General features: G+C 35.4%; 1 protein-coding gene across 1 annotated transcript; it reads left to right on the plus strand.

The window, feature by feature from the left end:
• The first annotated feature begins 161 nt into the window (after nucleotides 1-161).
• On the plus strand, nucleotides 162-12,653 carry LOC123867904 (alsin). The gene is made up of 9 exons (XM_045910238.1): nucleotides 162-3,475; nucleotides 3,573-3,904; nucleotides 4,042-4,256; nucleotides 4,334-4,661; nucleotides 7,174-7,433; nucleotides 8,481-8,657; nucleotides 10,115-10,302; nucleotides 11,003-11,166; nucleotides 11,570-12,653. The coding sequence occupies exons 1-9, from the start codon at nucleotides 403-405 to the stop codon at nucleotides 11,615-11,617; spliced, it is 4,785 nt and encodes a 1,594-aa protein (XP_045766194.1). The 5' UTR covers nucleotides 162-402; the 3' UTR covers nucleotides 11,618-12,653.
• Nucleotides 12,654-15,637: the final 2,984 nt, after the last annotated feature.

A 15,637-nucleotide genomic window follows, 5' to 3' on the forward strand; every position in this document is an offset into this window, starting at 1 on the left:
TCCATACTTGTATAAATTCAATAACTTGAAAATATCACAAACTTGACATTGGCTAATCAGAGTAAAGCCAGACTAAAGAAAAAAAAAAAGCTCCTTTAATTCTTCAATGTTGCCAACATTCCCCGATTTGAAACAAATGTCAACAAAATCAGCTGTCACCCACCCAATCCCACCATAAAAACACTAAAAATACTAAAATCAATTTCCCAATACAATTACCAGAAAATAATTATTTAATAATGATTTCTCTATAATAAGTGTTGTGTATAAGAACTGTAACTGCTGATCGAATACCCACGAGGAAATTTGGGCTAATTGGTGTTTGTTCAGGCAATTGAGCGCCTTTTATGGTCACGATGATCCGCCTAGTTTTATTAGACGGAATGAGAAAGTGTTCTTAAAATGAGTCAACACAAATTCTGGAAAGGAATAACCACGCTGAATGTACCCTCGTCGCAACAAGTACCTGATAAGATTGTTAAGCTTTGTTCTCTAGGTGGTGATTTCATTGTTCTTGGGAACGACCATGGCCTCTATTACTGCGATATCAAAGAAGACAGCTTGAATTTTAAAAAAGTCTCAGGTATTTCAGCTATCGACATATCGCATCACCATGATATCATTTATATTGTAGATGTACACGGCCGTCTTTATAAGACAAATACTAGTTTTAAAAACAAAGAAGAAATCGTAGTAAAAGAAGACTCGAAATGCTGTCCTCATGGCTTTAAAAGTACTAGCAATAAAGTGAAGTTCAGAAATGTAGTGACAAGTGATTTTGGGCAGCTGTTCATAAGCATCGATGGTCATTTGTGGGGTTCAGGTGTCATGCCCCAAATAGCATTAGATACTAGTAGTATTAAGAAAGTCCCATTTTTTGAGGGAAGGACAGTGTACAGTGCTTCTGTAGGCCAAAATTTTGCTGCTGTGATAGCAAGGAAAAATGTGAAACAATCTGGTAACTGTGATACGGACAGTGATAATGATGATGAAGAGGTGTTTGCTTCAAATTGCTCACAATGTCAGACCATCATAGGACTGGCATCCCCTGCTTCTGTTCCCTCCTTATCAGAAACATGTCCACTAGGTGTCCATATAAGTAAGTCTAGTGAAGACTCGAGCAGTACAACAGCTCCCCAAACTGATGTCCATATTGATGCACACAGCTTTACAGAAGATTCTAGTCCTTCATCTGAAGAATCTAAAGTTGCAAAATGTGATAACATACAAAATGTAAATAGTAATATAGAAACAAATCATCAGTTACAAGAAGAAAATGATGTTAATGAAATTAATGAAACTATTGACACTCCTAGTGCTAGTACAGAGAAGATTAATAATATATTTATAAACACTGATGCAGCAAGGCAGTTCTTAAGTAGACAGCTGTCCTGGGTATCTGCAGGTGAAGATTATTTAGTAGAATACACAGAGAAACCTACGAGAATAATAAAGGAAAATGTTTCTAACTTAACAAATTTTGTTTATGAAGGTGTCAAAACTGTAGGGGATAAAGTAGCTACATTATCGAGGCATGTGAGTGGGAGTAGTGAAAATAATGACATGGTTGAGCTTCCAAATCGCAATTTCAACGCAGAAAATAGTTCTTTAATGTATAGTTGTAACTCTAATAAGTTTGAAGATCTACAATTCTCAACAAGTACGATTAGTAGTGAGAAAGACTTTGAAGCAGTAAGAAAAAATGGTAACCTGAAGAACATGTCTAAACTTGGAAAAAATATACTAGCCACTGAATTGTGGACATGGGGAGATATATCTCATGGTCAATTAGGAATAGGGGATACAGTCAAAAGAGTAAAACCTATGATAGTCATGAGTTTATCTGGGTTTGGGCTTCAGAAAGTGTCCTGTGGCAAATGGCATTGTGCTGCTTTAACATTAGATGGTAGGCTATATATGTGGGGGTACAACCACTTCAAGCAAGTCAGTTTTGAATCAAGAGTGGACAAAAGTAGTCCTAAACAGTTTACTGAAAATTCTGACAGTGACCGAGTTAGAGACATGATAGCAACAGACAACCACACTCTTGCCTACACTCATAATGAAAATATTTACTACATGGGAAAGCACACAGATGGATTTACAGAATCTGTTGTTAATTTAAACCAGAAAGCTATTGAGGACACAGAACAAAAAAGTAACGATTTGACCATCAACTGCAATGAATCCCAAAATCATGGCAATAAGCCTGAAAACCTATGTTATCATTGGAGAGTACTATCTTCTGGCAATATAAGTTACTGCTCTGTTGAGCAATCAACAATTTGTCCTGAATTTCAAAATTTGTCCATTGCTCAAAGATATCTTGAAGAAATGCTTTTAATATATCATTCACTAGTTAAGCCTTTTCTAAAGAAAAGCAAAGCAATCACTGCACATTCCAATGTATATGAAACTGTTTGTGATATATTTGGTGACATATTAAATATAACCGCTTTAAATGTTCTGTCAACTTGGCAATATGCTGAGAAGCATGTAAATGAATGTGATATTTCTATGATAAAAAATTTAGAAGAGTTTATTTTTTTGTATCAAAAGTATTATGTAGCTATAAGTAATTTGATTGTTATTGGTGGTTTTGCTCATATCAACAATATAGTTGATGTTCCATCAAGTATCTATAATTTATTTAGTGATCAACTACCAACAAATAAACAGAAAAATAATAAGAAAACATCGGAAGCGCTAGTAGGTTTGGCGTTCGTACAGCCGTTGACACGATTGAGTTCTTACAAATGCATTGCCCAATCACTACTACGACACAAAATTAAAAGGAAAAAAGGTGACACCAAAAATAATAATATAGAAGAACAAATCAGCAAAGTTGTGACATCATTTGATGCCTTAATTGACGAACAAGAGAAGAAAAGAAAGGAAGCAGATGCTACAAAACTGTTCTGGGAGACGATAGGAAAAAGCTTAGATCAATATAGAACACCTGAAAGACGATTGATTAGGGACTCAAAATCTCGGCCGCTAAGTTTAGTTAATCCTGGAAGATTCAGTAGCCACTGGTTTATTCTGTTTAATGATTTATTTGTCCATGTTAGTGGAAGCACTCCTAACGTCCATCCATTAGAAATATTATGGGTTGAAGCCATTCCTAACACTGACTCCCTACAAAATGCTATACAGCTCACAACACCAGAAGAAATTATTTGTGTGTCCACAAGTTCAGAAGAAGAAAAGACTGAATGGATACATATTCTTAATGCGTCTGTTAAATCTGCATTAAACAAAGATGCAGCATATAAACCTCCAGCTATTAGAACAGCGTCATACACATTTTCGTCTAAGAATGTGTTCTACAAAGACGCAAAATACACTGGAAGATGGTTAGATGGTAAATTACATGGCAATGGAAAAGTGGAATGGCCAGATGGAAAATTTTACGTAGGGCAGTTCCAGTTAAACACATTATGCGGTCATGGGAAAATGGAAATCCCTGGAGTAGGTAAGTTAATGATTTAGCTAAAATACTTCTTTTACGCTTTAAAACGCTTTTCCTGTTGAAAATTGGTCAAAGTCTAACATAAAAAATTGGTCTTTAGGATTATATGAAGGCCACTGGAAAGACAATCTTCAAAATGGTTATGGCATTATGAAATATAGTTCAGGAGACATTTATGAAGGATATTTTAAAGATGGCCATCCCCACGGCCATGGAATAAAAAGACAAGGAGATTTCACTACATCCACAGCTACAATATACACAGGGGAATGGGTTGCCGGAGTGAGGCAAGGTTACGGCGTTATGGACGATATTGGTAAAGGAGAGAAGTATCTTGGCAACTGGAGTGACAACAAAAAGCATGGATGTGGGCTTATAGTTACACTGGATGGAATTTATTATGAAGGACTGTTTACACAAGATGTTTTAACTGTAAGTAGTGGTCATTAACTAATTCAAATTTGTACAACAATGTTCGTCAAATCTATCAGCCTGCATGAGTCCATTGATGGACTCAGGATGAATGGATGGTCCATTGTGTGGAAAAATATTTTATTAAAAACTTTCAGGGACATGGCGTGATGGTTTTTGAAGACGGAACTCATTACGAAGGAGAATTCAGATCGGCGGGGGTGTTCTCGGGAAAAGGTGTTCTGACGTTTTCAAGTGGTGACAAAGTTGAGGGCTCTTTAAGCGGACCTTGGACTGAAGGGATAAAAATATCCAATGGGATCATGCACCTGAATGTTTCTGATCCTGCGCTCTCTCCGAATTCTAAGCCTAAGCAAGTTTTATTGACTATAAAATCAGAAATAGTTGTTTCAAAAACGTTCACGTCTAATAAAACATGATTTATTTCAGTTCATTTGGAAAACTCAGCGTGGTTTCAGACCAGAAATGGAACGCGTTATTCCGTCAATGTTTCCAAAGCATGGGAGTTTCCGACACTGCTCTGACTCCAACTGGTAACCACCTTATCAATGGCCCATCAAATGAAAACGCGAAAATTTGGCAGAATGTCGCAGTCGCCATATCTTGCTCCCATAAAGACAAGCACGCCAAACCTGCTAAGAAATCAAATAGTTCCGATATAGAGAAGTCGGTTGATTGTTTAGAGGTCATCCCACAGTTTGGTCAGCAAACGCTCACGATAAATGACTACTCAGAACTGAAGCAATATCTATTCAATGTAAGTCAAAATTTGTTTAGTTTCACCATTTGACTAATATTAACCCAAAGAAAAATCATTTCAGCAAAAAAATCTATATTGTCCTGTCAATTTATGAAATTCATTTTGGAGATGGAAACCTGTAGGTACACTCGGAAAAATCATTCGCTTGACAGAGCATACTAATGCGTGCGTATGTTTAACACACAAAGATACGACGCGATGCTATCCGATAATAGATACACTCACACTTACTACACTCACTCACACTTCTAGATAACCTTACCAGTCGTATAGGGTTGCAAATTTCACTTTGGTTAACATAGTTCTGATGGCCGAGTGGTAATAGTGTTGAAGTTCTTAAACATGCCGTGAGTTCTAATCCTAGTGGGGGTTTGCGTTTTTATTTTTGTAATTATTTATTTTGTCTTCTTTATACAGTTAAAATTATTATACTTTCAAACAATATAATTATAAGCAAGAAAAAACAAAAATAATAAAACTTTTTTATTTTAGAAGTTATTTATTTGTCTTTTGTGCAGTTCATAAATTATTATAATAAGCAAGAAATAAATAAGACGCTTGTCAAAAAATTAACACATCAAGTTAACAGAAGGTATACAAAAGAGGAAAAAAAAATTGACATACTTTATCTACTCCTATTACTTCTATAGTAATTTAAAACCAATACCGATGTGAAGTATGCTAAAAGTCAGTCAAGTATGAACGTAATGTTTTATTTACGTTTTGGGTTACTTTTAGGTTTGTGAGATGAATCAACATGTTAATTACTTAGTTAGAAATGAAAATCAATTATAACTTCTAACTGCAATAACAATAATATCACTCACAAATAGAATTAAATTAATAACCTATATTTATTTAATAATGTATAAAGGTAGGCCACCCTCGTAAGCTATTACTTCTTGTAATCGACTCGTCATGTTAGTAATCATATTCCAGCAAGTCTATGCTGCCCCGCAGAGACTCCCAGGTTGAAGTTACCAGTTATTCAAAGTATATATCGTTTGCCTGTAGTTCTATTATTATATTTTACGTCCATCCTTGTCCGACTCAAAAGATTTTTCACTGGTAAAAATAGCAATGTAATTACATCAGTCACAGTTTATATATTCCATTGCAAAATGAAAGTCTATGTTCCCGGTGCAAACCATTTGTAATATTTTCTTTGTAATGTATTCCGGCAGCACGCAAATAGTTCCGCACAGTTTGCAGAGCGACATTGTGCTTGGTCGCTGTCAACCAAGTTTTTAAAAAGGAATCCACGCTATGCATTGCAACGATGTCTTGGTGGTGATGTGACTCCATCTTATAAGCTGATGGTTTGGGCCCAGGTCAACAATTGTCTACATGCCCCGTTTCTCCGTAGTGACAGACCCACAAGCGCACGGTATTCATCTGTAAATGAATTAATACCCTGGATTAATACATAGGTTACTTTTCATCCCAGAAAATTAATGAGTTCCCACGAGATTTTTAATAACATATATACACGGGAACGAAGTCGCGGGCATTGGCTAGTATTTAGTATATTGGTTACATTGTTATACTATATTGTTATGCGTCTGATTAAAAGTATTAAATGGATTAAAAACATTACGCTAATATTTAGAAAATACTAAATACACATAAGTAAAAAGCATAAACATAATTTCAATACGAGTAGGTTATATTTGTTTACTTACCGATATCATCGATTTTGGTTATCGAAATATTCCGCTCAAATTACAATCTCTGCTTTTTAAACAAAGATAAATAAGTGTTCCACTGTGGTGAGAAGTTCAGTAGTTATTCAGTGTGAAAAATAACACAACACACCATAAATGAATTCACTACTAGGATCTATTAATCCGCGTGCTCAAGTTCTATTTGACAATAATTTATAAAATAGGTAGGGTAGATTTAAAAAAAAAATTATTGTTTTGTGAGCTCGAAACATCTCAGCGATGAAGTATAACTATAATAGACCTTAACTGACTTGTTTTAAAGCTTAAATTCGTGCACATATCTACAGCCAGCACTGCAAATTAAAGTCGTGAATTTTAGACGTTATCTCAAGGTAGTTTAAGGCCATTTTACTCTGACATTATTGTGCTTCGATGATCGGAATCTATCAGCGTGGGTAAGCGGCAATACGCGTAGTATTGCCGCTTACCCACGCTAGTGCCTGCTCTGGGGAAATCAGCGAAATATGTAATTTGTAATTATTGCAAGTAGGTATGGTGAAAAGAGACCGACAATGCATTAAAGAGAGATAGGTGTAAAATAATAAGTAAACGAGTTATGCACACACATAATGCTTCGTTGTGTTGCCGGGTAACCGATTTATTTTGCTTTGTGTACCTACTGCATTCCTCAGTAAATAAAATTTTGGTTTTTCCAAGTCAACCCAAGTTAAAAAATACTTTCTGAATTTACTCTTTTTATAAAGTGGTGAAGTAGCTCTCTATTCAGCATGTATTGTGTAGACCCACGATACCTAGTTTGCCTGATTTTTTTTTTCACAATTCAGGCCTGCGAATCCACACATCATCCTCTCGGCCAACTGGTCCTAAGTCTTACCAATGCTTTCAACACTACATACGGCGGCGTTCGAGTGCATCCTCTGTTGTTGAGCCATGCTGTCAAAGAGCTGAAGAGTATCACCACGAGGTTGTACCAGGTGGTTCAACTCCTGTTCCCCGCTCTGCCGCCAGAGGGCCACGATATGGTGTTACCATATAAAGCAGAAAATGATTCAGAGGGTAGAGAAGATAACAACCCTATAGATGGGTAAGTATTTACTATTTCTACAAAACAAAACTTTCTAAAAATGAATTTTGTATTGGTTGTGCCTAAAAAATTTTTTCGGGTTTTCTTTTAGGTAGAATGTATTGTCCCTAATTAATTCTAATACCTAATATCAGTAAAATACTTACGTATGTATGTTGAGCTTAATTAATTAACTACACTAGATTTAACGGATTTGAACTATCAATTTTTATCGTATTTCTTGATCAAGGGTTTTGAGCCTAGTAATATAAATTCCTTGTGATAGCATTTTTATCGGTCTTTTACCTATTTTATGCCTCCGAAATATTTTCAAATTATTATACCTACAGATAGTACTTATCAAGATTCCTTGATCTGCCAAAAACATAATCGTCAAATCGTCGTTCAGGCGTCTTTTTATCTTTTACTTAGGTAAAACGTGATATTTTATTATAAGCATATGATGGACAGTTGCATCTACAATGAGTAGCTACTAGGTAGGTACTCACTAGATTTTGCTTAATCTAGCTGTATAGCTCTGATTCTAGCGTACCTACCTACAGACTGGCCTCACTGCGTCACGTGACTCTAGAAGCGGTGCAAACCGCTAGCAGCTTCCGGTCTCCTTTAATCTCATAAGAGAGAGAAAGATATACTTAAGATACAAAAGTTTACGCGATAGAAAGAGAGGCGTTTTTCTTCTTATTTTTTGGAGCTATGCAGGTTTCGTTGCCGACTCTTCTAGCATGCCCTAGAACCCAGCGAAAAACTACTGTTGTGAGAGAGAGAGGCGTTTGTTAAACTTCTGCTGCTGTGCAAGCTGAATTGCACCTTATTGTGGCGTAACAAGAGTAGCAATTTATTTAAACGTCTTGTGCATCTTCTGTACAAGGCCATAGTGCTATGCATCGACTGGCCATGCATCGGCTACGATAAAATAACAGCTACAAAGTCACAATCGCAATTATCTCTGATTAGTTCGTCTTCTTTTCTTCTCTATGGCTTTGTACTGAACTTGAAACTTGTGTTCCAAAGAATAATCAAAATCCAACAATCTTTATTCAACAGGGAAGTAGTGTCGGCCGCCTCTCTCCTGCAGCCTACCTTACTACCCCGTGTGCACCCAGCGCTGTTCGTGCTTTACGCTCTGCACAATAAGAGAGAGGACGACCTGTACTGGAGAAGACTGCTCAAGTGGAACCGGCAGCCTGATACTACCCTCATGGCTTTTCTGGGGATAGATCAGTGAGTGTTACCAACTACCTATAATCTATATATTAGTGTATTAATATGTTAATATTGTATTATATATGTTTTAGTTTTTTTTTCGTCTGGCTTTACACAGATTAGCCAATGTCAAGTTTGTAGTCATTTACAAGTTAGGGAAGTTATATAAGTATGGACTGCATCTGTGCCGGCGCTCGCCGACTCACACGCGGCACCCCTTTAGAGCGCTTCCCAGTCAATTCCACCACCAAAAAACACCAAATAAAACAAAAACTGGCCACTTTTAACAACAAAAAAAAAACACTAGGTTTATTATATACCTACACCACCTCCCACTGTCCATTTGTACGTTTTCTCCCTAGCGTTAAAGTTGTCTAGAAGAGGTCGCTATTTAGCGATAAGACCGCTTTATTTTACCTACATTTTAAGTTTTCGTTTTGGTTACTTTATTGCACCACAAACCTGCCATTTGTGGTGCAATAAAGTATATACCTACTTCATTTAATTTGAAAGCCTTTGTTGCCAAAGTTGCACATAAAAGTGTTAAAATATCTTGTACGGAACCCTTCGTGTGAGCGTCTAACTCGCACTTGACCGTTTTTTTATTTATGTATTATGATATTTCAAAGTGCAAAACCACGAATCGATCGAATTGGCCGAAGAATTTAGCAGAATTGGAACAAGAATTCGTTTATTTGTACACAATGATTGCACAGATGTTACCTACATGTTTTATCGAATAACTTATGTCTTATCCAAATAAAGACATGCAAATACCAAAATTAAAAAAAAAATATTTAGGTTTTATTTTTGACAGATTTGTACTTAAATTATCTTTCTGATAAGTTAATGATGAATGAGTTTTTCTAAATGGTGTGATAACTGATAAGTATGGAATATTTTCGGATAGGGATATGAAATAATAATACCCATCACCACTTCTATGTGAATGTGCGAGACAGAGTATAAGAGAGACAGAAAGAAAGCAACAGACATCGCAATTGTTATTTACTTATTTAATAGGTATACAAATGTAACAATTCTGTCAGGTATCCTAACTCCCAACTGTATGTTATGAACTTAGTCTTTTATTATTATTAGGCAATAGCTAGAGGGTGTGACGTAATTTATATTGGAGTAAAAGTTCATTTTTCGTCATACTTCGAATAACGCAAACTGATATTATAGGGGATTGCGGGAGGAAAATTCCACTTTGTTCTCATGGAAGTTTGAGCTTCAATCTTGCTTTGTCCTTCTGATTGGTTCACGTTCGTGCTTTTTTTTCTCATAAGTAGTGATGAAAATAGTGTGTCACTCGGGGCCAAAATATTTGGTTGTCGGACGGCGTATATTGAATTCCTCTCTACGCTATGGACGCTACTTTAGAACTCCTCACTGCGCTCGGGATTCTACTATAGAATCCTAAAGCCTAAAAAAGTCATACTTCAAAAAAACAATTTGCTTTGTATTTCTAGGAAATTCTGGTCTACAACGAGCAGGAACCCTCAGGCGTCACCCACATTTTCCCCATTGAAAGAGCAGCTTTTCCACGAGGCGGTGGAGACTCTGCAGCAACTGAAGACAACCTTCTCACCGATAGAGAAACTGCTTGTCATCAGGAGCACTTTCCAGAAGATGACTACGGCTGTGCAACATGAATTAGGCGAGTAAACAAACTGTTAGGCCGCCTTCAATTTGCCGCAAAGTGCCGCGCGGAGGCAATGAGGGTTGCTTTGTAAACCCGTATAATTTCGATCGATGAGTTGACATGCGGCCGCAGCGGTGCAGCTGCGCCGCCTCCGCGCAGCACTTTGCGGCTTTGAGGCTTCAAAGCCGCAACGCCGCAAAGGGCGGCTGCCCTTAATGTAATTTTTTAGTGTTCCGTATCTCAAAAGGAAAAGCGTAACCCTTATAGGATCACCTTGTTGTCTGCCCGTCCGTCCGACCGTCCGTCGTGTCTGTCAAGAAAACCTATAGGGTACTTCCCGTTGACCTAGAAACATGAAATTTGACAGGTAGGTAGGTGTTATAGCGCAAGTACAGGAATAAATCTGAAAACCGCGAATTTGTGGTTACATCATTAAAAAAAAAATATGTTTCAATTTTCAAAGTAAGATAACTTTACCAATGGGGTATCATAATATGAAAGCGTTTTACCTGTACATTCTAAAACAGATTTTTATTTATTTTTATGTATAATAGTTTTTGATTTATCGTGCGAAATGTTGGAAAAATACCTGAGTACGGAACCCTCAGTGCGTGAGTCTGACTCGCACTTGGCCGGTTTTTTTTGTGATGTAAGCATACACACTGTATGGTACATATAGAATAAAACATGTACTTATTTATAATAACATCCACAGGCCAGCACTACCTATGGAGTATGGACGAGTTATTCCCTGTTTTTCATTTCGTGGTAGTTCGCGCAAGGATACTGCAGCTGGGTTCGGAAATACATTTTGTGGAGGATTTCCTAGAACCCGGCATGCAGCATGGAGAGTTAGGACTCATGTTCACCACACTAAAGGTATGGTCAAGAACTATTTTACCTCCGACCCAAAAAGAGGGGTGTTATAAGTGTGACGTGTGTATCTGTGTATCTGTATATCTGTCTGTGGCATCGTAGCTCCTAAACAAATGAACCGATTTTAATTTAGTTTTTTTTGTTTGAAGGGTGGCTTGATCGAGAGTGTTCTTAGCTATAATTCAAGAAAATCGGTTCAGCCGTATGAAAGTTATCAGATCTTTTCTAGTTACTAACCTTCACTTGTCGGGGGTGTTATAAATTTTTAATTTACACTTTTTACTTTATTATATCTACATTGCTAAATGAAGACTCAAAATAGAATATATGCCCAATAATACAATACATAACATGTGGATGGTAAGTTAGAGAATAAAACCAATTTTATTTTAATTCTTTTTTTCAGGCATGCTACTTCCAAATTCTACAAGAGAAGATGTCAATCAACTCCTAGTAGTAAATTAATTGTCTGTAAGCCCGGCCGCATATACCATATGTCCAGACATTGTTTGCCAGAAAACTTTGTCCTACTCACTCCACAAACATCCGAAGCGTACGTACAATCCGGTAACATTCTGACAGTCTGCGGAGTCTAGTACAGAATGTATAAGCAGATTGCCTTCTGGTACGCATCTTAAATAGACTAATAATAATATTATGCGGCCGGCCTAAATGTCCCACTATTGAAATTTTAAAGCTGGAAATATACTGGCTTATGGCTTGCTCGTTAACCTGGAAGATTCAAACGCATTGACTTACTATACCAGCAAGACCCGCATATGCTCGAAAAGTGGTTGAGACGAAAGTGCCCATGCAACTAAAGCTTTTTTTTTTGTTTAGTTTTGTCCATATTGCGTACAATCGAAATAGCACCTTACCATAACGAAATAAAGTTTAAATTTGCGTGCCGTTGTTATTGCTAGTTATCATATCCTGTGCAGACGGTTTTTGTTGAACTTAGATTTAAAGTCTTGTTTCTGTAGTAAGTCAATGTTTTAATGTCATGAATAAAGCGATGAAAAGACAGAATTGTTAATAGAATGATCTCGCAATAAGTTTAAGGTGCAATGCATAGGTTGTATTGATGCAAATTCGCTAGATGACACTGTTTCCCTGTATTCTATGTATGTCCACATTTCCAAACAAATTATTTTTAATACATATAAAATTTGAAGTATGAATGTTGAATTTAAAGTTAAATAAAGTTAAGTTAGTTTTAAGTTCATTCATATTAATAAAGCTGCCCCAAAATTATAATAAACATACCCAGTCTCGTACTACAGCATTGGCTAAAGTGCGGATTGGTAGATAAATATATACAGATATATATAGATAAGTATATATTCTCCAACATTTTTATGGAACATGTCATTTTCTAAAGAGCTTCCGAGACGATCAAGCACGTAGATCATTTTGCTGGATCATGCTGCTTGATGCTCCCGTCAAATGGCTTGATCAAGCAAACGGCAGTTTTCTCATATCTCGACGCATCAATCACGTAAATGCTTCACTCAAGCATCAGGCAAACTCTGTAAACGGTCTAAATGCTTGACTCAAGCAAGAATCTACGTGCTTGACGTCAACCCGCTTGACTGTCTCGGAGGCTCATAACATGTAATTTCTAAATTTTAGAATTTAGAACCAAGAGAATAAAATAGATTTACTGTTACAGTAGAAAGAAAATTAAAGTTTTCTATGATCTATGGTTCACAGATAAATAATATTTATCTAAAGCCTAAACAACAACAGTTCTTCTAATCGAACAAAAACTGCGCTTGCGATTTTGTTTACTAAACTCGTAATGATCGATTTAATAAAATCGTTGTAGCAATGTTTTGTTTGCAAAAAATATGGGATACTTTCCCGGCTTGTCTGTATTTTTTTTATGTAGTTGTTAAATTCATATTTCATACCCCTCAGGAAAGGCAAATGTCGTACACCATGCAGCTTGGTAAGTCGTAAGTTATTTTTCTTGTAGTTTTTTTTTTTTTTTTTTAATAAAGTCGTATACGTGTTGGCGTGGTAAGCGTAATTAAATATACAGTGCCCATTATCGCGTATATTTTTTGCAATTATTGTTGTTTATTCCTAATTTTCAATTGTTTTAAAAAAAATGTGCCAAAGAATGTACGAGTAGCAATATTATTTTGCGTGCCTTATAAAATATTAGGTAGACTACCTACTCGTTTAGCGCAACGTACGTAGCTTGGCAAATAAAAAATATTATTTATAATTATTGTTGCGGTTATTATCATGCGAATATATTATTAATTTAATGAAGATAAATTCATGTTAGTTAAGTATGGTATTTTTTTTTGTTGAAGTACTGCTTATATAAGGTCTTGAAAATAAGTGTAAAATAGAACAAATTTAACCTAACCAGAAAAGCGGATCAATTTTAATCAAAGACATTGTATACTATACAATTTTCATAAGCAAACGGTTTTTGAAACCTGTTTTGCAGACTGTTTTAGTTACTATAACACTTGTTTAGCTGTTAGTTATAATTAAGTAATACAAGACCACCTGTAGGTATAGAAATTAAGTTTTAAATAATTAATGCTATTTAAAATTATGTAGATACCTGTATCAATATTGTCTGAAATGTAATTTTTATTTTATGATGCTTTAATTAAATTTTAAGTTCGTAACTCTTAATATTACGCTTGCCAGATTTTTGAGACATCTGTACAACAGATACATTTTATTTTAAACTTAAATTATCGTTATCATAAAAAATAGAAAGGACCGGTTTTATACTAAGTTTTCTGTTCATACAAATAATTATATTTATTATCATTGAGAAAATTGTATTTATAAGCTAAACAACCCTGTATATTTTAGATTTTAATAGAGTTATCAATACATAATATAGTTATCATGTACTTTCAAACTAATCGCTTGTCTGGATGTGTCCTTATTCTTTAGTAGTTACATATTTATTATACATGTTAAGTAATCCAAAGTAATAAGTACAAAAGTAAGTAATTACATATTTATTTTTTCAATTCATAGCTGTAATGAATTTGATCCTACGATCAGTACTATAATTTCATTTAATATAATACTGATCTTAGGTATTAAATTTTAATATTATAAAATAAAATTTCCTTAGAACAATACAAGATAGTTCTTTAAAAAGTTGTTGTATGATTAAGTATGTTTGGCATATCATATTATTAAGAGTGAAATGAAGAAACATATATTTCAAGCTATAAATGTAATGTAGTGTGTCTAAATTTTAAAAAGAATATTTATTAAAATTTCAATAAAAGTTTAGATCTTTATTTTTATATACCCGTCCTTCACTCGCGCCGTCTTTGGTAGACGGCGCAAGTATGGATACGACTTAGTAGAGTCGATCTTGATGTCTTTCTCTAAACTGTTAGCGACATTACCTTTGCCTAGAGTAGAATTTAAAAAAAAAAAAAGACAATTGGGAGGAGATGGGAAATTGGCGGCAAGAAAAGTGGTCGTTATTGATTCAAAGCAGAAAAGATTGAATTTATTAATATGTTTTCAAGAAGTTAGTAGTTTAGAATTTAAGTTAAAGTTTATCATGCATTGTATAGCTATGGAATAAAGTCAGTTCTTATGAGTTGAGGTTATTTTATTAAAACTTTCTTTTTAAAATTTTAAAAAAGGATGGAAAATGAATTTTTAAATTAAAGACTTGGACGAATAAAAGACTAAATAGTGGTAGTGCTACTCTACAAATGCTCAAGACTGGATGGCGCCTAAAGTCAGGAGGTTTGACAATTTTAAATTAATTAAGTTTGTCTGTCCTTTTCTTATTACATAGCAACATTGTTAAGAAAAAGATGTGAACCTACTCTATTTAGTTGCCACCAGAATCAGTACTAGTGTCGCGGCTATCCAAACAATTTTTCCGGTATGATCGTGATAATATCCTTTCGTTGACGTAACATTGATAAGATGTAAAATCTTATATACCTACTAATCTCCAGAGCCGAAACTGCATTGCAACACAGAAGACGATGACGCGACAAAATCGCTGTCACCTTGCCAGTGTGGCCTCGGCCTACCGATGAATGAAAGCACGAGATCGCTTTTTCATGCAAGTGCGAGTCAGACTCGCGCACTGAAGGTTCCGTACTTGGGAATTTTCCAACATTTTGCACGATAAATCAAAAACTATTATACATAAAAATAAATACCTAAAAATCTATTTTAGAATGTACAGGTAAAGCCCTTTCATATGATACTCCACTTGGTATAGTTATCTTACTTTGAAAATTGAAACACATTTTAATTTTTTACTCCTGTACTTGTGCTATAAGACCTACCTGCCAAATTTCATGATTCTAGGTCAACGGGAAGTACCCTTATAGGTTTTCTTAACAGACACGACGGACGGACGGACAGATAGACAACAAAGTGATCCTATAAGGACTCCGTTTTTCCTTTTGAGGTACAGAACCCTAAAAGTCAGTGAAAGAAATAACACAAACGA

The sequence above is a fragment of the Maniola jurtina genome, chromosome 1 (genome assembly GCF_905333055.1).
Source record: "Maniola jurtina chromosome 1, ilManJurt1.1, whole genome shotgun sequence".
In the NCBI taxonomy this organism is placed as follows: domain Eukaryota; kingdom Metazoa; phylum Arthropoda; class Insecta; order Lepidoptera; family Nymphalidae; genus Maniola; species Maniola jurtina.